The 24,379-nt window shown below is 40.1% G+C and overlaps 2 protein-coding genes, 1 long non-coding RNA gene and 2 pseudogenes across 4 annotated transcripts; 3 read left to right on the top strand and 2 right to left on the bottom strand.

Annotated features, from left to right (window-relative positions):
* The first annotated feature begins 322 nt into the window (after window positions 1-322).
* LOC149097186 (carbohydrate sulfotransferase 1-like) lies at window positions 323-19,005 on the top strand (annotated as a pseudogene). Its single transcript, XR_016204153.1, has 2 exons — window positions 323-459; window positions 17,489-19,005. The product of XR_016204153.1 is annotated as a carbohydrate sulfotransferase 1-like (transcript).
* LOC149097188 (uncharacterized) lies at window positions 8,799-12,273 on the bottom strand (annotated as a pseudogene).
* On the top strand, window positions 14,124-15,224 carry LOC149097187 (uncharacterized). Its single transcript, XM_089279852.1, has one exon. The coding sequence runs from the start codon at window positions 14,124-14,126 to the stop codon at window positions 15,222-15,224; it is 1,101 nt and encodes a 366-aa protein (XP_089135978.1).
* A 572-nt stretch (window positions 19,006-19,577) lies between the features above and the next one.
* Window positions 19,578-22,366, top strand: LOC149097185 (uncharacterized). The gene is made up of 2 exons (XR_016204154.1): window positions 19,578-20,809; window positions 21,660-22,366. It is a non-coding gene; the product is annotated as an uncharacterized LOC149097185 (long non-coding RNA).
* Window positions 22,367-22,504: 138 nt separating this feature from the next.
* On the bottom strand, window positions 22,505-23,992 carry LOC149097184 (uncharacterized). Its single transcript, XM_089280611.1, has 3 exons — window positions 23,804-23,992; window positions 23,332-23,458; window positions 22,505-22,935 (listed from the first exon to the last, which is right to left on the bottom strand). Exons 1-3 carry the CDS (start codon window positions 23,951-23,953, stop codon window positions 22,718-22,720), a joined length of 495 nt encoding a protein of 164 aa, XP_089136737.1. The 5' UTR covers window positions 23,954-23,992; the 3' UTR covers window positions 22,505-22,717.
* Between the last annotated feature and the right edge of the window lie 387 nt (window positions 23,993-24,379).

Genomic DNA, 24,379 nt, shown 5'->3' with positions numbered 1-24,379 from the left:
AATAAGACTTACGTCAGTTATAAGAGCTCTTTCGTCTAAAGCGCGCAGAGACGAGCACGAGCCAGTGTTCTCAAGTAATGTAGGATACTTGCATGCGATGCTATAAGTGACAGGCGATTGACCGAAGACCACTTGGACTTCATTAATTTAAGTTTCTTGAGAACCTTCTCCTAATGCTTGAATTTACAAAATGATTCTTTACTCGATCTCGGGTAGAAGCGATCTAAAATTCGGTGAATTTAAAAAGTATGAATTACTCACTTTTAAATCGCAATATAACAATGACTGGTCGATAATAAGTTATTTGAACCCAGATGACGTCATAAGTTCGCGCCAAATAATAGCATAGGGAGCTGGAACCTAACTTAATAGAAATCACATTCGTGACATTATATATGGGGGATTGTAAGAAGACGGAATTTTATTTGGTTTTGTGATAGGCGCACGTACACTTATAAGGTAAGCAGTGAAATAGAAGTCTAGTTTGCTAAAATAATGAAGCCCTGAAGGTTATGAGGCAGAAGGTTTTTAAGAGCGAAAGGACGTGACACTAACCCTGACTCTCATGATCATACAGAAAAACGGAAATACAATGAAACCCCGCTTTACGGACACCCGCGTATTAAGGGCAGTTTCCTTTGTCCAGACGAAAAGTTCATACGCTTTCTCTTACCCTAGCAAGCTTAGTAAGGAGGTTGGTTAGTACGAACGACGAACATTAAACAGCATTCTGTTGCTTCTAAATATTACGCATCAGTTCTTTTATCAAGGCATGATATATCTGAGACAATTTCTTGGTAAGCCCGCCTAATATATAGGGACACCAGGGTAATACAGACACTTGTGTGTCCCTTTGTACCCTTGTTGACCAGGATCCACTGTAGTAAGTGAAATACCTCTGATATGAGGACTGTTGAAATGAAATCTCATGGAACGTTTCGCTATTTTTCTCGCACGAATGCATCCAAACATCTGAACATATACGGCCGAAAGCGATTTACATAACTACAGAACACACAAGGTAGTTTTGTAGTAAGTGTTTAGTGCTTTGTATCACTTCGTGAAAATTGTGTCACTTTTAAGTATCCTAGAAAAACTGTGCATGTGAGATCAACTTAAAAGATTGAAGGTACTCATGCCAAATGAAGTTGAAATTTGCATTCAGCACGATCGTGATTTATGTTATCCGTGAAGTTGCAGTTAATCAAGCGTAGTTGTTCTGCTTTTGAACTGAGAATCCAAAAACCAGTGATCACGCCAAGACGATAATCACAGCGCGAAGCCTAACAGGACAAATGCAACTCTCCAGCAGTTTTCAATGTAATCTAGAGCTTGTCATAGATAGCTAACAATCTTAAGTTTTAACTTCAGTTGTCGTTTATACGGCAGGTGTCGCCAACGTGAGGTCTCACCACAGGGGGTCCAAATTACTTGAAGCTCATATAGTTTCAAAGGCATAAAGCCTGTTTCAAGACCACTGGTTTAATTGATCGAATCATGCACAAATCCTGAGATTAACAACATGAAAACATGAAAATGTTTCATACTGAAGTAAACGAAATATTGAAGCAGTGTTCTTCAAACTTGGTACCAGAAATGTACATCACAAAAGAAACCAAATGACACCCGGCTCCTGTCTCTTTCTGTCAAAAACCAAATATTCTCATTTTCAACCGACATGGTTCCCATATTGTCTTAACTCTCATCATTAGATTGGCTGGAGTTGATGATCCTTGGTTAAGACAAAAACTGGGAATTTCAGTTTCAATTAAGACAGGACCATTGGCAAAACTGTTGTCATGGCAACAGCACAACAGGTGTCATTTTGTGTCTTTTGTGATGAACATTTCTGACAGAGATATTCTTTATTCAGTATTTGACCATTTTAGTTGCGAACCTCATGACGTCATCACTTTCCTAATGTGCATAATAAAAAAACGTCAATATCCCTAAATCGAAAAAAGATATTCCGAAAGGAAAACGCCATTCTTCTTTATTTTGAAAAACCTTTCAAATAAGTAGCAATTATTTGTCATCAGGAGCCATAATCGGGGACGGAGACCGTAAGCGCGCACCATTTCTAGTATTGGGGTTGTCCCAGGGGCGGGGCAGAAGACTCCTGAAATTTTTGTAGTGGATCATCCAACAAAAAGTGACGTCACATCCGGTTTAAACGGTGCCGCGAAACTCGTTTCATAAAGCGAAAAAATGGCGTTTCGATTGGGGAAGATTTTCTTCTATTTGCAAACCATCAGGTCCGTGTTCTTCCATAGTGAGGATAGAAATATGTTGCAGGCACATTTCTTCGACTTTTGAAGCAAACCTGTTGGCAAAAGAGAACAGTTTAGTATTGTTTTGAAGGAAAATAATGGAGAGCCTTCTGTCATCGAATGGCGGATTTTACACACATTCGAAACTGGTGTTGTTCCGACTTTTGGTTCTTATTGTTCGCGATTCGGTGATAACACTAAGTGCAATAGCCTATAATGTTAACAACAACCTGGATGAAGTATTGCTGGCCATAGTTTGCACTGTGTACAGCGGGAACATATTTAACAGAAGCCGTTTTTTTCTGAAAGTGAAGCTCTGTATCCACGTGCGTGTGGTGAAAAAGACATGCTGAATCGTATAGTCAAGGTTAGTATCCTATTTCCGTATCTCTTGTTGAATACAGTTTTTCTCTGTAAGAAATAAGCAACGTTGAGAGTTAGAGGCTAGCTTTGGGGATATCAGATTTCCCCGGAGAGATCAACAAAGGGGTGAAGCACTCCCCCACCAAATTTTTCTGGGAGTAGCCCCCCGGGTACTGTGAAGTTGTTCATTAATAAATGCTGGACAGAATTCAAATTTTATCCAGTGGTTAATTGTACATTCCTCTGTATTGTCTGAACTGCAATGCTGGCCTGGGGATCAACTTCTTTGGGCACTTCCAAAAGAGGGGAGGTTGGCCAGTTTAGGGTTAGCTCTCGATGGTATGGTATATCTTTACCTCCGCTTTTGACAGGTACCCGCTTCTACTGTGACCCGGAGCATGGTGTACTCCCTTGTGTGCTCTATAGGGGTATGTAAGGTCCCAAAAGGTATGGTTTTTCAGCCGTTTTGGTCATAAATAGGGTATCAGTTTTGGCCATTTTGGCCTTAAATAGGATATGGGTTTTGTACTCTAGTCTTGAATTGGGTAATGTTGTTTAGAAGAAGCTACTTTTTCATCATTATTGATAAGACCATGAACAAAAGGCCTTCAAAAATCATGGTTAGGGCAACTCTGTCAGCTACAATGGTGGTAAATAGGTTATCGAATTTTTGGTCTGGTCATAAGTAGAGTAGGGAGAATCGCAGATTTTGGTCATAAATAGGGTAAGGGTTTTGGGAAGCTGGCCGCACTCCCCGACCAAATTTTTCTGGGAGTACCCCCTACCCCCGTTCGGGTACTGTGAAGTGGTTCATAAATAAAAGCTGGACAGAATTCAAATTTTATCCTGTAATTTAAGCTTTAAGCTGTAAATTATTATCTAATAATAATAAAATAGAGGACATCTTCTGTGTTTCTATTCAACAATTGGACTAAAAGGTCAAGAATTCTTTGAGGTGATAGTTTGAGGCTGTATCAACTGTACTATCACCTGATGGGAATCTTAAGCTGGCAATCCAATAATATTGTTAAGTAGAATTGTAATTAAATTTTCTTCAAACCATGATTTACCGTTGTTTCTTTATCAAACTTCATACTTAGGTGCAATCATACAAATGTATCTCCAATTCTCATACTTGTAGTCATAATTAGTTAATTCAACTATTTTGAGATTTTAAAGTTATGTTCTATATATCAAATTGACTCAACAAGAGATGCTGTGGGAACACTGTGAGGCCGCTGGTGATTGTTTTCAGAGCTTTTTTTAGTTCTTCCAAAGATCTGTTTACAACACCTCATCTTCTGTTAATCTGGTGGGGATACAATGTAGCTCTGTACCTCTATGGCAATGGGACCTTTGTTCATTATTTGATCAATGTTTAAATGGCATCTGCCTTCCATCTTGTAAAGAAAGAATGAAAAATGACTGTCTCATACGCATGCATCAAATAATTGACAAAGGTCAGTTGTGATCGCTCCATTGTGGGTGCAGGGCTGAGAATTCTAGCTTGGTTTGATCTTAAAGTGATTGTTTGCCATTAATTTCCCCATGCATTTGGCTGAATTTGACCCTGCTTGACTATTCATAACCCTTACTGAATAATCAAATGTGCAATATCCCTCTTTGTTTGAGTTTCCCTCAGTCATTCAATCACAGTGGATTTTGTTGAGTTAATTTTCTCTTCTTTGTAAATTGATATTTCTGCTTTAAATTCTAAATCTGTGCATCGTGTGACACTCCCCATGCCAAGAGTTGTCTCGGTTAGCCAATCCAACGTGTTTATAACTATAAAGAAAAGTTGTCCTGCCTGTCCGGGTGCCAACTGGCATGACATGAGCCAAGGCTAGACAACTCGCCCACCCCGGTTGTCTCATGGGCGAGACAGGTTCATGATCCTAAATGTAAACAGTTGGTTGAATTTTCAAAGAAATAAGTGAAAAGTTAGCTTGGCCAGGGTAGTTCAGGAGAAGGGTTGTCTTGGGTACCGAAGACCGTATAATAGGTCCCAAGGGGCCATTAGATTTTTTATTCCACACTCCCTGTTCCTCTGTTGACGTGAGCTTTAGACTGGGCTATGAAAGAGTTATTTCTGCACTTTTATCTTTTCTGTTGGGTGGTAAATATTAACTTATTTAGTGAGTGCGGCTGAGGGGAGGAGGTGTGGATATAAAATGGAATATCTCTAGTCAGCTCTGGGCCAAAGTTGTGTGTTGTCCAACTGATTATGCAAACTATACTTTCCAAAATCTTTATGGGTAGCTATAGGTGTTTGAGAAGATCATCTTATATGTTCATCACTACAGTTGAACCCCGCCTTATGGCCACCCCACTCACATAGCCACCTTGTTATTACGGCCACTTTATTCTGGCTTGAACAAAGGCTCAGTCAGTTGGTCATTTTCTTTATATTTAAAAAACCCCTTTAACCATACTGTAAATGTGGTCAGATTTTTGTAGCCCATTGGCAACCGGATTAACAGAGCTCTACTGTAATTTAAAATTGTCAGTGTTGATTGTTTTTAGAATATTTGTACCTCACAGAGGTGAAAATGAATTTGAGCTACTACCGACAAAACAAAATTCTGGATCGTACATTTTAGGAGTAATGTACACAATTTATAATAAGCATCAGGCATCACTTTGATAGTGAAGTCCCATAACTCTATTATTTGGAGATTGGTTATCCACTATCCCTGAAATTACCAAGGCTGATATCTCTATTATCATGACATCAAAGCCATAATATTTTGCCACCTACTGTACCAAACAGAGTTTCCTTAAGCAGTAACAAGAGTCTTTCTTTAATTAGTAAACCAAAATAGTACATATATCTTGCTGCCAGGTGCTTTATAAATGTATAACCCTTCCAGAAGCCTTCACAAAGTAATATTAGTTGCTAACAATTTTTTTGTGGCTGATTTAAACTTTGATGTGAAGTTTATATGAAATAATTCATACATGAACTGCGGTTGTAGATGAAAGTGAAGAATGATCATCGCAGTAAATTTTCCAATTTAAGTAGTTGGAAAGAAGAAGCCTGAAAAAAATCAGGGCTTCAACGGGATTCGAACCCGTGACCTCCGCGATACCGGTGCGATGCTCTACCAACTGAGCTATGAAGCCACACATTGGGAGCAAGGCCACTTAATTGAGTTCATATCTTCCCGTGAGGAGTGAAATGATGTGAAGTTTATATGAAATAATTCATATATGAACTGCGGTTGTAGATGAAAGTGAAGAATGATCATCGCAGTAAATTTTCCAATTTAAGCAATTGGAAAGAAGAAGCCTGAAAAAATCAGGGCTTCAACAGGATTCGAACCTGTGACCTCTGCGATACCGGTGCGATGCTCTACCAACTGAGCTAGGAAGCCACACATTGGGAGCAAGGCCACTTAATTGAGTTCATATCTTCCCGTGAGGAGTGAAATGATGTGAAGTTTATATGAAATAATTCATATATGAACTGCGGTTGTAGACGAAAGTGAAGAATGATCATCGCAGTAAATTTTCCAATTTAAGCAATTGGAAAGAAGAAGCCTGAAAAAAATCAGGGCTTCAACGGGATTCGAACCCGTGACCTCCGCGATACCGGTGTGATGCTCTACCAACTGAGCTATGAAGCCATACATTGGGAGCGAGGCCACTTAATTGAGTTCATATCTTCCCGTGAGGAGTGAAATGATGTGAAGTTTATATGAAATAATTCATATATGAACTGCGGTTGTAGATGAAAGTGAAGAATGATCATCGCAGTAAATTTTCCAATTTAAGCAATTGGAAAGAAGAAGCCTGAAAAAAATCAGGGCTTCAACTTTGAAATAATTAAATCATACTGAACTGGCCCAGGTTTAATATACATTTTGTTGCATTTAGCTCACATGTTTTCAGTTTAAAGGAGAAGGTCACTCCAAAAAGCTTACTTTTTTTGTCTTGACTTAAGTGAAGACAAAATTATAGCAAGTGAATATTCAGCTTTTCCACTCACCAAAGGTTCAGCCTCTGAAGTGCCTGCTATCCTTAAGACATTTGTCTCGAAATTAAGAAGCAACTTCGGAGGCCACCATTTTGCAACTGTCTTGGCAGGCAGGCTGTGTTTATGTGACTTCATTCCATCCAACTTGAAATTGGTAGGAAGGAGAAGAACCTCATGCAACTCACTTGGTATCTGTCACAAGGTCAGCAAAATCTATTTTTTTCCAAGTGATTATCCTCTTCACTATCTTCAATGCTATTGGGAGTTTAGAGCATGTTTAGCTCAAAATAATATGTCTCAAGAGCAGCCATAACCCCAAGTGGTAGTCAAAAGGCTTGTTGCAAGCCACCAGGACAAAATCTCTCAGACGGAATGATATCATGAAAACTTGGCCTGGGTGCTTCTTTGGAGGTGAACTTCATAAGGAAAACCTGCACTTTAGACGCTGAAACTTCTGTGAGTGGCTAAGCTTAGTGCAAGGTTTTCATTAGCGTGGACATAAAATGTATGTTTTTTGGAGTGACCTTCTCCTTTAAAATACACACATTAAGACTTAACTCAGTAGCAAGGTACCTCTTGTATGACCAGTAATAGACTGAGTATACATGTATCTAAAAAACAAAATAATTATATACATTTATTGTCCAAACTCAGTCATGTTAGTAGTGTTAGTGTCTAATGAGTACCTGCAAAGAGATAGTTATACAATCATTCTAGCAACTCTCCTCAATATTCTGAGTCTCCCACCTACCATTTAGATCATCCACCCCAGACAAGTTTTGAACTATTGTCCAGATACAAGGGACCATGGGCTCCTAGAGACAGTGCTTAAAGTGCTATTATGATGAAATTTGCAGATGTCCTCCATAATATAAGCATAACAGTTTTGTTACCATGGCAACATACTGGGTTTCAACCTTCCCTGATAATTATGGGCTTTTCTGGCCACATTTGACTTTCCATTTTGATATTTGCCAATGGTGCCTCAGCACGATCTAGGAAGCATATTAATATGCAAGGTCAAAGTCGTAGCCTCGTTTAACGTTTTTCTAGCTGAAAATCACTGAATTAGTGAAATCAGGTTAGAGGGACTGGAAAAGAGTGAGTTGCCATGGGAAAATACAGTCTGTATATAATTTTTATAGCCATAGGTGTGTCTCCCGTAGTTCTAACTATAAGCCTACCAACCTGAGGGTTATACTGGGTTGAGTGTATGACAACATCAGTCACCTCATTTGCATATTTATATTTTTCAAACTTACATATCTTTGGAACTGATGCAGATATTTGCAAAAGGTTAAAAGCATTTTTGATCTTTTGTGGAATTCTATGTGATACACCTGAAAATTCTGACTCAAGGCGTAAAAATTAAATGATAGAAGTACTTTAAAGCATTGAGTTGAATTTATGCTGGTTGACTGCAAAGTGTCAAAAGGAATTTGGAGGGGAATTTGGTGTGGTTATTGAATTGACAGAGGTTGGTTTTGTTATTATTGTCATTATCTTCTATATTTTTGAGGCAGAATGGTTGTTGGCTAAAGCAAAACTGGCAATATCCTCACTGACCTGAGTGTGTTAAGATGTTTTCAGGTTTTTGTCTCAGACAATGAAGGTCAATTTAAGTAGTTACACTTTCTTTACAATAGAACATATGGATATTAATAGAATATAGTTATATTTCAATATCCTCGTGCTAAAATTATAGTAATTTTATGGCTCAATTTCTACCTCTGCTTTAATTTGTTTAAACCAGTTTATTTTTTTAAACCAATTTAATTTCATCAAAGGGGAAGGGGGAATCTGAGAGCAACAATAAATTAGACCAACAAATATAAGGAAATTTGCAATGATTGCTTTCATGCCCTAGTGGAGATGAAGTACTGGACCAAAAAGTCAGAGATCTGATGTTTGAGTCTAGGTCTGTTTGTACAAAATATAAAAAAATATTGTATTGTAGTATAGGAGTGTTATGGTAAGTTATGTTGGGGGGTTGATATGGGATCCTGGCTGTACTGTTGTAGGGTAGGAATAGGGACTGAGGGGTGGGTGGTGTGCTTGTGATCCTTTTTAAAAACCACTGTAAAAGTGAAAACAAACATATTTGAAAAATTTTACAGCACAGGTAAAAATTATACATTATATCTTGTTTTTTATAGGTGGTAAATGAGCGAATACCCCCAAGAGACCTGTCCAAGTGTGATTTTTTTTTACTGATAATGGAAATCATAGTAAAGATACAAAGCCACCTTGGTGTGATTTCTTCCTTGACAGTGAAGTGCAAGCTAACCAAAAGTTGCATTCTGTAAGAGGTTTCCAAAAATTAAATGGAAAATTAAACTACACCAGTTTGTATTAATTTTATGAGGACTCCTCTCTCCAAAATATATTTGGTATGTTGTCGTCCTGGCAAGAATATAATGTAGAAATTTTATGGGAAATGTTTCCATTTAAAAAATATGCAGCTCAGACACAATAAGAATAATTCTCATTTCTGTGGTGTTTTCTTCAGTATGAAAGTGTAAAAAGAAATTCTATTACCCTACATGTAAGTTGAAGAATATCGGAGCTCCTCTGAAAAAGTTTGTTTTTTTTTTCTGTTAATTTTTTTTGAATAAGAAGCGATTTTTTTAACATTTAACTATAAAAAAATTGCGATAAAATATTTCTAAGCATATTAAGAAAGTTAAAAATTTTTTGTTTAAAAAACGACTACGTTTCGACGTTGAGCTAACTTCATTATCAAGTCAAAATCATAGTTGATAAAAAATGTGTAAATAGTCAGTAAAACAATAGCTCAATGGATGTGCTAAAATGTTTAAAATTAAACAAAGAGTTTCGCACGGATGGAGTCAGTTTTCGTGTTCAAGCTTGGATTCCGTTCCTTTATGCAAAGCATCTCATAGACGAGGCATTCAAATTTCCCTTGGCACTTTCGGAGAATTCGAAACTGGCTTTCGTTGAGGAGGCTTATGTCCCCGTGGGCTTCCAAAAAGTGTTTTCCAATCGCCGATCGAGTTTTATGTTCAGCAATACGTTGGTGGAGGTGTCGGGCTGTGTAGCCGACATAATCTGCATCGCACAGATCACATGAAAATAAATAAACCACACATTGTTGATTTGCGATCGGAGGCTTGATTTCTTTGGGCTTGAGATCTTGTTCCAGTTTCTTGCTAATAAATACTGGTTGTAGGGTAGTGCCAATCTTATGACTGAGATCGCGCATTTGCCTTCTAACCGCGTTAGCTGATGTTTGGTCCTTGAAGGGGAGACTAACTCGCAAGACACGGCCGTCTTCCGCTTGTCTTTCATGTACACCGGATGAAAGGTTCTGGATAAATTTGTCAATGGTGGAATTAATGGTCGTTATTGGATAATCAAGTCGAGTAAAGATGGAGCGAAGTCTAGTGCATTCTTGATTGAAAGCTTCAGTCGTAGAAGATAGGGCATATGCACGATGAATCATTGTTTTGAGCAAGCAATATTTGTAGCGTTTATCCGTGTGGCTTTGGAAATTCAACAGCAAGCCAATGTTGGTCGGTTTTCTGTACACTTTTGTTTCAATCTTTGTTCCGTTCTTGATTATTTCCATGCCGATAAAGGGGATCTTGTTATCAACCGGAAGCTCCATCGTAAACGACAGGCTGGGGTGGAGGCCATTAAGGGTAGTCAGAAAATCATCTGCAGCATCAGTGCTACGCATTTTGGCCAAGGTATCATCAACACATCTCTTATATAGCGTAGGCATCAAACCATTACGGGTAAGCTTGTCTTCAAGGTGACACATGAAAACATAAGCCATTAGAGGGCCAAGGGGCGAACCCATTGCCACGCCGTCGACTTGTTCACACAGCCGGCCATTAAATTGGAAAAGCTGGTTAGTAGTAGTAGTTGATCCTTTTGTAAGTTAAGATCATAGGTTTGGTTGAACCAATCGCTGGCAAATGCTTTGTCGACTAAGATGTTGATAGTCTCATTTAAAGGTACGTTTGTGAAAAGGGATGCCACATCGAAAGAAACCAAAATGTCATCATCTCCAATGGGTGAGTTGCGGATTTCTTCAGAGAAACGAATGGCATCGGTAATGGTGTACTCGTTAATAGAGAGTGGTTTCAGCTTTTCCTCCAACCATTTAGCCAGGTTGTAATTATAGGTTCCAGTTGCAGATAAAATAGGCCTCATACTAAGATTGGCTTTGTGGGTCTTGGGAAGACCGTAAAGGTGAGCAAGTCTGGAACTCTTGGGGCAGAGTGAATCAGCGATGTTCCTTGGTAGTGTTTCACGTAAAACTGTGTTGACATCTTTCTCTTTCTGAAGAAGCGGATGAAAGTGCTTAGGTGGTCGGCCACGAGATTTTGGTCGCTTGTCATCGACGTGCACAAACTTGGAAGTATCATCGATTGAAGCTGCACTTAGTAGGCGCGTGTACTCAGCCTTGTCCATTACTACAACACCAGAGCCTTTGTCCGGTTTTGTAATAACGATGTCATCCCGTTTCTTTAGACGATTAAGAGCTTTCACCAGTGCCTTGGGTGGATTAGGGCTTGTACGTTGAATATAATTGAGCGCGATTGAGCGTAATGTCGAGCTTGCTAATTAACCGCGCGGCCATGGGCCGAGCGCGGTTCATCTTCTACCCTTGGTTTATTTTTTTTTATTTTTAACCGCGCGGCCATGGGCCGAGCGCGGTTCATGGTTTACCCGTGGTTTTTTTTTTTTCGACTTCGGTGCGAGCAGACCCAAGCTTCCACTCGGCCAAATTTTGAGTCACGCAACCTGTGATGTTTACTCGCCAAAAGCTGTTGAAACAATAAATCTCATCTTTCGCGGGAATAAATTAAAAACCCAGCGCTCGTCAAAAATTATATTTTTTCACCAGAAATTTAGCTCGGAACATATACATATTTATATTTGTTTGAATCGTCGATGAAATGACCTTCTCCTGATATTTTTTCCTTCGGGGTCAACCGAAACCTCAGATTACAAAATCACGCCGAACCCACATGTTGCAAAAATATCTCTTCAAAACTCTGACTTCGAAGCGATATAACACTTCAGCGTTAATAGCTACCACACATCGGCAGGCGGTAAATCTATTCCTTAACAATCCAGCTTTATCGTGTTAAAATTTCAGCGAAATCGAACAAAACCAGAATTAATCAGAATTTTTTTGTGACCTCACTTCCCAGACTTGTCCTAACAAAGGAAGCAACGGTCGCCCATAGCAACCGAAAAACACCAACATAACAAAGCCGACGTTTCGGCCAAAAAACTCCACAATTATCGCCTGAGAGTTTAAACTTGAATGGGAACATCTTTTTCGAACCTTTTTCAACTGATTTAGACGAAAGACTGGCCTCGGCGGGCTACAAAAACGACAAAGAGAAAAAACAGAACAAGACAGCAGAACAAGCCGATAATATTTCATCGCGTGGCTTTCGACACGAAAACGAAAATACAGCTTACTTCTGGATAAATTCAGCCTTAGAAGCCAGCAACCGGTCCCAAATTACTTTCTGTATCCTTACAAATGTCCTGATTTCCATCTCCGAAAGATTTTGCCCCAATTTTGAGCAAATAAACATTTCGCCGGCGGCGACCGCCATTACGTTGGCTTGCATACTAAATTAGCTAACTTAACAAAATTCTCCCGAGCGGGGGGGGGGGGGGGGGGGGGATACGACAAATTTGGTGAGAATCAAAAGTAACGCCAATTTTCTGTCACGTTTTCAATCTGTGGTCACTGGAGTGACCAAAATCGATACATCGGTCGGGATAGGGTTTTTTTATGACTTGTGTGACTACTTTGCTAGCCCTTTACTCGTGGAAAACACCAATTAAATTTAATCATGACTTTTAAGAAAGAAAGCTGTTGTTAATAGTGTTATTATTGTGTCGTTGATATCGTTCATGCCCATACATATCCCGAAGAAAGTTCTAGATTAAGACCATTAAGTCATCGGAGATTTGTCAACGGCTACCACTGATGGTGCAATAATACAGTTTGTGTTAATCAAGTGATGTGATGTCTACAGTAAGAAAAGAATCATCAATGACTGCTTTGGAATGTGCACTGCGTTCCGACGGTAGTGCTAAGCGAACAGTTAAATTTTAAAAGCGCGGTTATAAGATCTAACAGATCTTCTTGTTTTTTTTGTCGGAGACCAGACGCAGATCTCCACTCGGCCAACTTTGAATTACGCAATCGGTAATGTTTACTCGCCAAACCTTGTTTCTTCAGGGTCAACAGAAATCTCAGATTACAAAATCACGCCGAACCTACACGTTGCAAAAAACTCTCTTCAAAACCCTGACATCGAAGCGATATATCACTTTAGCGTTAATAGCTACCTCATATCGGCAGTATTAAAATCTATTCGTTAACAATCCAGCTTCATCATATTAAAATTTTAACGAAATCGAACAAAACCAGAACTAAATATTATTAGATTTTTTTTGTAACCTAGCTTCATTGCGTGAGTCGACAAAGGAAGCGACGGTCGCCCATAGCCACCGAAACACATTAACATAACCAGTGAACCTACGTTTCGGTCAAAAAAATCCAGGATTATTGCCTGAAAGCTGAAAATTCAAGAGGAACATCTTTTTCGAACTTTTCTCAAGTTATTTAGACGAAAAAATGACCTCGGCGGACTCCAAAAGAGAACGAAACAAAAAACAGAACGAGACAGTGAGAAGAGCCGATAATTTATTCACCGCGTGGCCTTCGTTACGTTCCCGTTAAAAAAACCTTACTTCTGGATAATTTCAGCCTTACAAGTCAGCAACTGTTCCCAAATTACTTTCTGTATCCTTACAAATGTCCTGACTTCCATCTCCGAAAGATTTGGCCGCAATTTTTTAGCAAATAAACATTTCGCCGACAGCAATCACCATTACGGTGGCTTGCAACTAATTCGCTAACTTTACAAAACCCTCCCGAGGCAGGGATATGACGAAGAGAGCTGAAAAATGATGACCGGAAATAGAGTAATTTTCTCAGCTTCCAGTGTGCCAAATTTGCTGGAAATAGGTTTAAAACCGATATTTTTTTTTCGTTTTTTTTTCTTCGGGTCACTCATGCTACCAAAACAGTTAACTTTTAAAAGCGCGGTTGTAAGATCTTAAAGATCTTCTTGTTCTCTTTTGTCGGGATCTACCAGTAAAGGCTCAATTTTCCAGTACGCTTTCTGAAAGCTGGTTAGAACATGAATCGGCGACACTCGTTGCGGTAGGGAGAATTTCAGTCCTCTGCAGGTAACAAGCTTCTCGAAGAAGGAAAGGCGATCAGAAGACATGTTATTAATGTGCTCATTCACATCAAATTTCTTGGAGATCAAGCGCGAAATCTTGTTAACGTGACTTCTCATCATTTGTCACATTTCGCACAAGTTGAACGAATTGAAGAAAAGCGCGAAAATGGAAGAAGTCTTCTAACGACTACCAAAAACAAGTCTTGGACGAGGAATTGAGATCGAAGCTATCTCAACTGAACGATCTCAAGTGAGAAGTTCGCAATGCCTACAAAGACATCAGAGAAATGTTCCTTGTTTCGCTACGTCGCCATTTTACGAACACTGACTACTCTTCGCAAGAACCAACACGATAAAATGATGAGAAGTCACGTTAACAAGATTTCGCGCTTGATCTCCAAGAAATTTGATGTGAATGAGCACATTAATAACATGTCTTCTTATCGCCTTTCCTTCTTCGAGAAGCTTGTTATCTGCAGAGGACTGAAATTCTCCCTACCGCAACGAGTGTCGCCGATTGATGTTCTAGCCAGCTTTGAGAAAGCGTACTGGAAAATTGAGCCTTTACTGGAAGATCCCGACAAAAGAGAATTAGCAAGCTCGACATTACGCTCAATCGCGCTCAATTATATTCAACGTACAAGCCCTAATCCACCCAAGGCACTGGTGAAAGCTCTTAATCGTCTAAAGAAACGGGATGACATCGTTATCACAAAACCGGACAAAGGCTCTGGTGTTGTAGTAATGGACAAGGCTGAGTACACGTGCCTACTAAGTGCAGCTTCAATCGATGATACTTCCAAGTTTGTGCACGTCGATGACAAGCGACCAAAATCTCGTGGCCGACCACCTAAGCACTTTCATCCGCTTCTTCAGAAAGAGAAAGATGTCAACACAGTTTTACGTGAAACACTACCAAGGAACATCGCTGATTCACTCTGCCCCAAGAGTTGCAGACTTGCTCACCTTTACGGTCTTCCCAAGACCCACAAAGCCAATCTTAGTATGAGGCCTATTTTATCTGCAACTGGAACCTATAATTACAACCTGGCTAAATGGTTGGAGGAAAAACTGAAACCACTCTCTATTAACGAGTACACCATTACCGATGCCATTCGTTTCTCCGAAGAAATCCACAACTCACCCATTGGAGATGATGACATTTTGGTTTCTTTCGATGTGGCATCCCTTTTCAAAAACGTACCTTTAAATGAGACTATCAAAATCTTAGTCGACAAAGCATTTGCCAGCGATTGGTTCAACCAAACCTATGACCTTAACCTACAAAAGGATCAACTTGCCAGACTCCTCGAAATCGCCACTACTAACCAGCTTTTCCAATTTAATGGCCGGCTGTATGAGTAAGTCGACGGCGTGGCAATGGGTTCGCCCCTTGGCCCTCTAATGGCTTATGTTTTCATGTGTCACCTTGAAGACAAGCTTACCCGTAATGGTTTGATGCCTACGCTATACAAGAGATGTGTTGATGATACCTTGGCCAAAATGCGTAGCACTGATGCTGCAGATGATTTTCTGACTACCCTTAATGGCCTGCACCCCAGCCTGTCGTTTACGATGGAGCTTCCGGTTGATAACAAGATCCCCTTTATCGGCATGGAAATAATCAAGAACGGAACAAAGATTGAAACAAAAGTGTACAGAAAACCGACCAACACTGGCTTGCCGTTCCATTTCCAAAGCCACACGGATAAACGCTACAAACATTGCTTGCTCAAAACGATGATTCATCGTGCATATGCCCTATCTTCTACAACTGAAGCTTTCAATCAAGAATGCACTAGACTTCGCTCCATCTTTACTCGACTTGATTATCCAATAACGACCATTAATTCCACCATTAACAAATTTCCACCATTAACAAATGTTACTAGACACCTTGTTATAGTTGGTTTTCACGTTACGTCACTAAAACTCAAACTACAATAGTATTGATCCTCCTGACATTTTATTTCCATGATGTATAAGAGCAGGTGAAAACTAATATTCTTACAAACTTTTGCTCCGAATGGGTTCTTGGTTTTGTAATACACTACGCTTGAATTTCTAAGCTTTTGCGTGACGCGGCATTCACATGACGGCCGAGGGAGCTGTCATGTTGGTTAAAAATGTGACTTAATCCGGGTAATTTGGCTATCCGAACAGTTCTTGTATTAGAGAAAGTATTATTTTAATGTTTCTGAGTTCCTCGAGAGATAAATTCACGCTTTGGTAGCAAAACTCAGTGACAGATGTTTCTGTTGGTTTCTGGCCGCCATGTTGGTGCCCATCTGGGTGGGCACCTCCATATAAATCTCTATAAATTTGGGTAAAAAGTTTCTCCGCATATCTTGCATAAGAAAAATTGCTGTGACCTGAATCTTGGCGAGAGTCTTTGCATATTTACTTTCTTTCTTTTCTCAGATTCTGGACTTTATCTATTAAACGGTTTTGATTTTTATTTTGATCTATTTTGAATGGCATGACAATGAAAACCAGCAATTGGACGCTTTGTTACTAGACAGTTAGCTATGGGACACTATTTTATTGGACACCTTGTAATTTGACACCTTGTTATTAGACACTTTTTTATTGGACACCTTGGTACTAGACACTTCGTTATTGGACAGTTATATATTAGACACTTTCTCATTAGACACCTCATTATTAGACAGTTTGTTACTAAACACTTTGTAATAGCGCACTTTGTTATTGCACGCTTTGTTATTGGACATTTTGTTATTAGATACTTTGTCATTGGACACCTGGTTATAGGACACTTAGTTTGTTATTGAACACCTTGTTCGTGCCATCTTAGAGTTGCTAAAGCAGTCTCGGCTGCGCTTCGAGAAACTCTCACGCTTCTTTCGTACTGTTCAAACTTCCCGTGTGCATCATAATTCGTCGATGCATGCTAAGACATGAACTGTCGAGCACACTTTTATTTTTGGTTCCTCCTTGTGCATGAACACTCTTCTATATTTCCAAATCGTTTAGAAAGGCAATTTTCCCAGTGACTTTGCCATCGAGATGATAAATCATATATCGTAAACAGGCTTCACCTTCATCTGACTGCATTTGCGTCCCAGGGGGAAACTCCCTTATTTGGCCTGTATAGAGACGTTCCGCAGGATAGGGTATTGTTTTTTAGCCGCGCTGTCCTGAACAGGTGATACAATTTTACTTGCCTCTGTCCTAAAAAGGGTTTGGTTGCTTGGTTGCCTCTTTAAAGGTGTCTTCCGCTTGGCTTTATCTTACAAGAGATGTTAATGCCCTGGTTTGCGCGTGATACACGATGCCTGGGACTTCATGACCCTCAACTCTTATCCTAACCAGGTTCTTAAAATAGAAGGTGTTGTCCTACCGAGGGTAGAGTTTTTAGAATATATTTGCCCTAAACAGGGTCAGGCTTTGAAACCCTCGGTGGCAACCCTGTTCTTAAACATGGGTCACGTACCCTCCGGGGAAGGGTTGCTATGTTGCTCATGCTTGTCTTACGCTCTTGCCATTGTCGTTGTAGTTTTCAATGAAGTCAGTAATGTTATTCAGTTGTTGCTATTTTTGTTGTGCTTGATCTTACAGCGATGCAAGTCTTCTATCTAAAATTGGTTTAATTCTGTTGCTTCTAACAGTGAACAGGACAAGAAGATCAAAAAGCCCTGCAGTTTTCGTGGCTGCTATTTTCCTTTTCGTCTTTATTGTTATATACACGAGTCAATCAAACGAGAAGACAAGGGTAAGGATGCCACAGATAAAGACAAGAAACAGTTACGTAACATCATCATCGAAAGTGAAAACTAAAAACACTGAACCCAGATTGAATGTGATTCTGTTAACGCTTATGAGTTCTGGATCGACAGTTGTAGGAAATATGTTTAATCTTCACCCAGATGTGTTTTATATCTATGAACCACTACATGCTCTTAGGAGAACAGTTTATGGGGGTGAATGGCGTGTCTTAAACAAGTCGAGGAGCGACGCCTTTAGAAAGGACTTTTCTACTCTGGTACGCGACTTATTTACGTGTAGCTTTCAAGAAAAAAGGACAATAGAACTGGTTTTTCCTACATGGGTAAGAACCTACAACACATGGTATAAAAAGTCAACACCGTTGACTGAAGTCATTGAGAAAAGCTTGTAATGAACGAAAAATAACAGTTACCAAGATCATGCAAACACGAATTCCCAGAGAGATTGGAATTCGTGAAGTGGAGCGAGTTTGTCGCTCAGATCCAAGTAAGTTTGATTGTTTGATTGTTCATCTGGTCAGGGATCCTCGGGCTGTCCTCTCTTCTTTAATTCGCCGAGACTTTTTCTTTGAACAGCCTGCGAGGAAAATGTTTATTAAGAAGCCCTTGTCTACTGAAGCAATATCACTTGTGAAGCAAAACGCGCAAATGCTATGTTCCCTCATCGCAGGAAATTTAGACTACGTTAAATCAGAATGGTCAAACTGGTTCAAGAGCCGCTACATTCTTGTTCGTTACGAAGATGCTATCAGCAATATGTCAAGAGCGGTTAATGATATGTATAAATCCATTGGTCTCGACATGGTAGAGACCATTAGCAAGTGGATCAAGGGAATTCCACCTCCGGATGGGTCAATATCGCGTGTACATGCAACGGTTTTATCAAAGACGGATACTGCTACGGTCGATAAATGGAGATTTCGTGAAAGCTCATCGCTGGTCTCCTTGTTTGAAGAGGCTTGTGGGCCTCTGATGAAGGCGATGGGATATACTTTCGTAAATGGTTCTGAAACTCTTCAACACAACAACAGCAAGCCACTGAAAATTTCCAATATACCCTTCCTTATGCACCTTCCGAGGGAAAAACCTTGATTGAAGAATAAAAACCAAAAAGTCACTTTTTCCGTCTGAGCTTTCGTGATACTCTTATTATTTTAGCGTTCATGGATTCTGATTAGGCCTTTGAAAATCAGCAACGTTTTCTCAAGCTAATAAGGATGTTATAGATTCCTTAGCGATGATATCGTTTAATCGGCGATGTTCTCCCAGAGCCTAGAAGGCAGGGCCGAATTTGATGTGTTATAACGCGTGGTCGTACGTACGCTTTACAGACCTATGCAATTCTCTGTTTTCTGTACCTTTGGGGGTGTGGATATCTCTGTATTAAAACGTAGACTGTATTTGCTGTCTTTGACTCATTGTTATTGTTACAAGAAATTAAGGTTTCTTTTGAGGCTGTCTCTGTAAGATCCTCGTAAACATTTTGGGTCAGAAAACAGATTTTCCTGAAACTTTGCAGGTGACTTAGCTTGTGCGATCCGTCGGGGACAAGAATGATGATTTTTTGGTCTCCGAGTTTGCATTTTTTGCCTACCTTGAACACGGTCTTGCGTCCATTAAATTTCAATGGTCAGGTGGCCACTGACAGGAGTGGAAATTACCCCCAGAAGACGCCCAGAAGCGTTCAGTGGATTGCCCACTTCAACTGTGCTGGGCAATCTTTTTTTCAGGAAAAGCTTCTGCAATGCAATCATTGCAAGCATGAAAAATTCTAGCGATGAAAATGATTTTTGGAAAAGGGAAGGACCAGGAGAATGTCCTATATCATATGACCTCTTAGTTTTAACCCCGCCGACTCACGGAAGAATAAAAGCGAAATCGTACAATTACTTACATTCCCTTCTGTAAACAGAATTGTCACACTTGTTTAATCTCACTTGTTTAATCTCACTTGTTTAATCTCACTTGTTTAATCTCACTTGTTTAATCTCACTTGTTTAATCTCACTTGTTTAATCTCACCTGTTTAATCTCACTTGTTTAATCATTTTCATCATCATTATATTTATCCCACTATAGCCACTCATAGCCGAATACATTGCCAGATTTTCAAATAAATCATCATCAATAAGAAAAGTTTTTTTTGCTTTAAATTACTACAGAGTATCGTTGTCTATCTATCTCACGTGGTCTATCTTTGTCTTTTGCGGAAATTACAGTCCAACTGTTTGATTAGAAGGCCAATTCCAACTTCAGAAGATACAATAGGGCCCTATTGCTTCCATAGTTTCGGAAATATTACGTGATGTTATTGCTTAGGGGCAGAAATTATCAGGTTGGCAGAAAATCAAAAGAATCGGGCTCAAGAAGGGTGTTGTAGGAGGGAGGGGATGGGATGCAGATTAAAAGGGGTTCCTGGGTGGGGGAAACTTGGGAGAATAGAGTGCAGGAAGTGGAAACGGAGTAGAAGTGGCTTAAGAGAAAGATAGCAGCTAACAGGAAAGTGGGAGAATAAGGGGAGAAAGAAGGGGAGGCAGTTTTGAGGGGTGTGGATAAGAGAACATCGAGTAAAGTGGTGTTTGGGAGGCGGAAGGGAAAATACAGGGGAGCTGCCTTCCTGCTCTGGTTTCTTCCTCTTCCACTTGTTCTCTCAGGTTCCCGTCGGCTTTCACATTTCTCCTGAGCTACCTTCCTACGTTTCCGCCTCCCGTACCCTTTTCACCCCAGTTTCCATCACGTGGTAACCCCTCTCAATCTACATCCCACCCTCCCCTTCCTGCTATAACCATCCCGTGCTCGAATATTTGTCCTTAACAATGACGCCAACAAGGGAAGAAGCTAGCCCTATGATTGCAAGCATGGCATATCAAAGCCGTTTGCAACCTCGTTCCCACCCTGGGAACGAGGTTGAGCCGTTTGCCGTTGACCTTAAGTACATAGTTGGAGATGTGAGACCAGTCTATAGCGACTCCTCAATCCGGCTGAAAGTCAACATGTACATACCTTATGACTAGTGAACAAGGGGTGTACATGTAGGTTAAAAATAGCTTTGAATTTAAGAAATCAGGAAAACATACAATAAGGCTAATTGAGTGGCTTGTTGAGTTACATTAGTAGGATGTTGTGTCCGACTTGCGACCTTCTCGGCAGGACCAGCAACAAACCTTGCTGACCCAGGCTAGGAATCGACCAGCTCGACCTTTCTGTAAGTGATAACTAAAGACAATGATTAGCATTAACCCTCCACGTATGCTAGTTTTCTTACGATACTCCTAAGCGCTCTCAAGATTACCATAGCTCAAAATAGGCCAGTAGCTGTGGAGATAGATGGGTCACGCAGATCATTCGCTTTTTACTCCTTTGGAGTGTACTATGAACCCCAGTGTGGTACGTTGAAGTAAAGGGGATAGCCGGTCAAGCTATGTTTGGTGTTTTTTCCTCTTGTTTCTGGTTATGAACAATACACGTCAAAAAGACAATGAAATATTTATTGACTCCTTTCGCAGTCGTTATACTCTGGTCCCATAGACTATCTTCTCCTTTCGTCTACTTAGCCTAGTCCACACTAGCAACATAACGACATAACGACATCAAAAGGACGTTATGTCGTCATGCTTGCTGTGTGAACATCTGACATGATAGTAACATAAGAGCATAAACATAACGACATAAGGGAAAAAACTGATCTTTTCCTTATGTGTTTATGTCGATGTTCACATTACCGACACAAGCGATTATGTCGTTATGCCATTATGTCTATATGTATATGTCGCTAGTGTGAACCAGGCCTTATTATTAAAGCGAAAAAGCCGCGGCTCGCGCGGAAAATCAAAGCTGGTTGATTTTCTGCTTCGCGGTTCAAGCCCGATTTGAGGGAAGGAAAAGAAAACCTCTGGGTCCAGTTTACAGAGGAAGTCTAAAAATGCCTTTGAATGGCGTTATGACATTGAATATTGTACTCTGCCTTCCCATAAACTACATCACAATTGGAATCGACTAAGCTCGTGTGTAACTCGTCATTTCATTCCTTGGTCTTGTTTTTTTTTCTCCACTAGGAAATAAGGAAGAAGATTTAGACCATGCGGTGCTCGCCGTTGGTTATGGGACTATGAACAGTCAGGCTTACTGGCTAGTTAAGAACTCCTGGTCCACCCACTGGGGCGATGACGGCTACGTGCTCATGTCTCAGAAGAATAACAACTGCGGAGTAGCCACAGATGCCACCTTAGTTCAAATGGAATAGGCCTGTGTTCTTCGTTAGCACACACGTCCTAAATTGTATCCACGCCAACGACAATGGATTAACGATCAAATCGATTAGATCTACCTTACTAGAATAGTAGGAATTCGTAACCACTGAGATCGCTTAGTGCTTGCCATTTGGCCAACTGAGAAAAACATTCTGAAATTTCGGGAGACAATTTCCCGAAATCCGTTTAGAATTTGTGATTTAACCACCTTCAGGGGTATTATTTCTCCTTTTCTTGTCGTAACGGAAGGTCGGAAATTTTCTTGTCATATTCCCATTCTCTTTTTTTCCATTCAGGGAAAACAACCAGAAACTGAATTAGAAATGAAAGTGCCATTTCTTTCGGTTGTTTTGCTGATTTTGAGAAAATCGTCACAACTATTCGACGGTCTTCCTAACCGGCTACTTCCTATACATTGTAAGCACTCGCTTTATCAGTTTAGAGTCCAGAAACTCAATAATGTAAATGATCTTTAAACAAAAAGTGTAATAAAGTGCTAAGCTATTTTTGTATGACACTGTGTGTTGGTTGAAACAGGGTAAAAGTGTTAACCCCGCAAGTCAGGACTACTGGTAATAACCTTGCTGGCAGAAGATGTTATATGACATGAATTTAGTACTTGCAGCACGAAATTGAAACATCGCCAAACTTTCTCTCTTAACAATATATTTATTATGTCTGTATCAAAACACATCCTTGTGCATTGTTGCTCCTATGTTCTCTAATCCAACAGATTGAAGACCAACCAAATTCATAAGAAGCAAAAGCATCCTACGACTTTTGACTAGAATATATCCAGTGAAAACAAAGGCATTCCGAAGAGGTCAAACGACAAAGCTGTCAATGCTATGAGCATTCACTGTTCACCTTTTCTGTCGACCAGGGTAATGTGGGCACCAGGTTGGTTTTTCACTGGAGTGCTTCTTGAAGTAAGGATGTAATCGTTTGTTACTGTGCTTTCTTGATAGTCCAAGCCGAAGTGGTTGATTGCATGTGGTCTTTGGTAAAGGCGTGATTAGGTGTAATGGTCCTTCCTTACTGTCAGCGTCCCTGTTTTCGTCATCTTCATCGACTTTATTCCCTTAGATTGGAAAACAAGAACAGTTGACAAAAAGCTTACCGCATTTCACGGTTAGAAAGGCTATTGCAATCCTTGAGATTGGAGAATCGACGGTTTACAAGAGGCATTCAATTCTGTAGCGCAGCACCGTGGTTTACTACAACTCGCCAGCCAATTGCATTAATTGCAGGTAGCCTTCAAGTGTTTCGTCAAGTTGCCCTGACAATTCGTCTATACTCTTTATACAGGAACGCGTCATTTTCCTATAGTTTTCCTATCGAGAGGCGAGGTATGTTGGTGGCGAGCCCTGGACTGCCTATGGCAATGAAAGTAGATTTTTTTAGAAGTCACCGCGAAGTGAGAAAATCTAGGACTTAGTTTCACCATTGTGGGTTGTGCTGCAAAAAACGGTCTTACCTGGTTCATTTGATGCTGGCTGGCTGTGATAAGAAAATGCACTTTTCCACAAGAACGCAGGAGTTGCCATGGACATGCATTTGTTGTCCTCATCACGTTTCAATGGTTCACTGCAGCTAGGCACGATCTATAAACGAGATTTAATATGTTAGAGAGATGACATCCAGAAGCCATTCTTCTTATTATTTCTTTGCTTGGGATTTATTAGTAAAACATATTTTGGGAGCCTCTCTATAATTCCTAACCATACATTTATTCAATCAATATTGACTTTACGTGTCATTGAAAAGTGAAACCAAGATCTACTTTTCGCAGCTATAACTAGAACATTTCTAAGCGTTGTCAATTATAATTATAGCCTTTATGCGAACTTTTCCTGTGTCAATGTTGTATACCCAGCCACTTAGGACGTTCATGCGGCTTCCTCGACGAGAAAACTGAGTTCCAACAAACGTTTGTAAAGATCGCATACCTGAGATTTTTTCAGGGCGCCTTGGACAAGAATCAAAGCAAACTGTGGCAGCTCAGGGCCATCCAGGTCAATTATCTTACTCACAATCTCGATCCGAAACGTTTCGCTTTTGTCCTGATGACTGTTAGTGGATTTCTTTTCACCTTTCATCTCTGATGGAAAAGAGTTACACCAAACCAAAAAGCTTAAGTTTCACAAATTAGGCCTCCTTAGAAATAAGTCACTATAAATACGTTACATGTACTTCAAGGGCGCAGCAAACTCGGGTTTAGTGTTTGTCCTACCTTAGAGGTTTGATGTTTAGAATTGGTTGGTTTGTAGTGGACTATCATTCTGTTCAGCCCCGGCAGAAGAACGAGAACGGAAACAACACGACACCCGAACCAGCTTTTATCGGGGTATAGGAAGAAAACTACCGCGCGCTTTAAACATTTTAACTTAGCCGAAGGTAATGGACAATGCCCATGCAGAAACTAACCTGATGACTCTTCCAGTTTTATGTTGTCTTGATTGACATAATTAAACTCTCTCTTGTTCTCCTTATTATCATAGTCCATCAGTGAGCTATTACCTGGA

The sequence above is a fragment of the Orbicella faveolata genome, unplaced genomic scaffold (genome assembly GCF_042242905.1).
Source record: "Orbicella faveolata isolate gen_17 unplaced genomic scaffold, um_ofav_v1 contig_47, whole genome shotgun sequence".
NCBI classification, from domain to species: domain Eukaryota; kingdom Metazoa; phylum Cnidaria; class Anthozoa; order Scleractinia; family Merulinidae; genus Orbicella; species Orbicella faveolata.
This window is presented reverse-complemented; position numbering and strand designations above follow the sequence as displayed.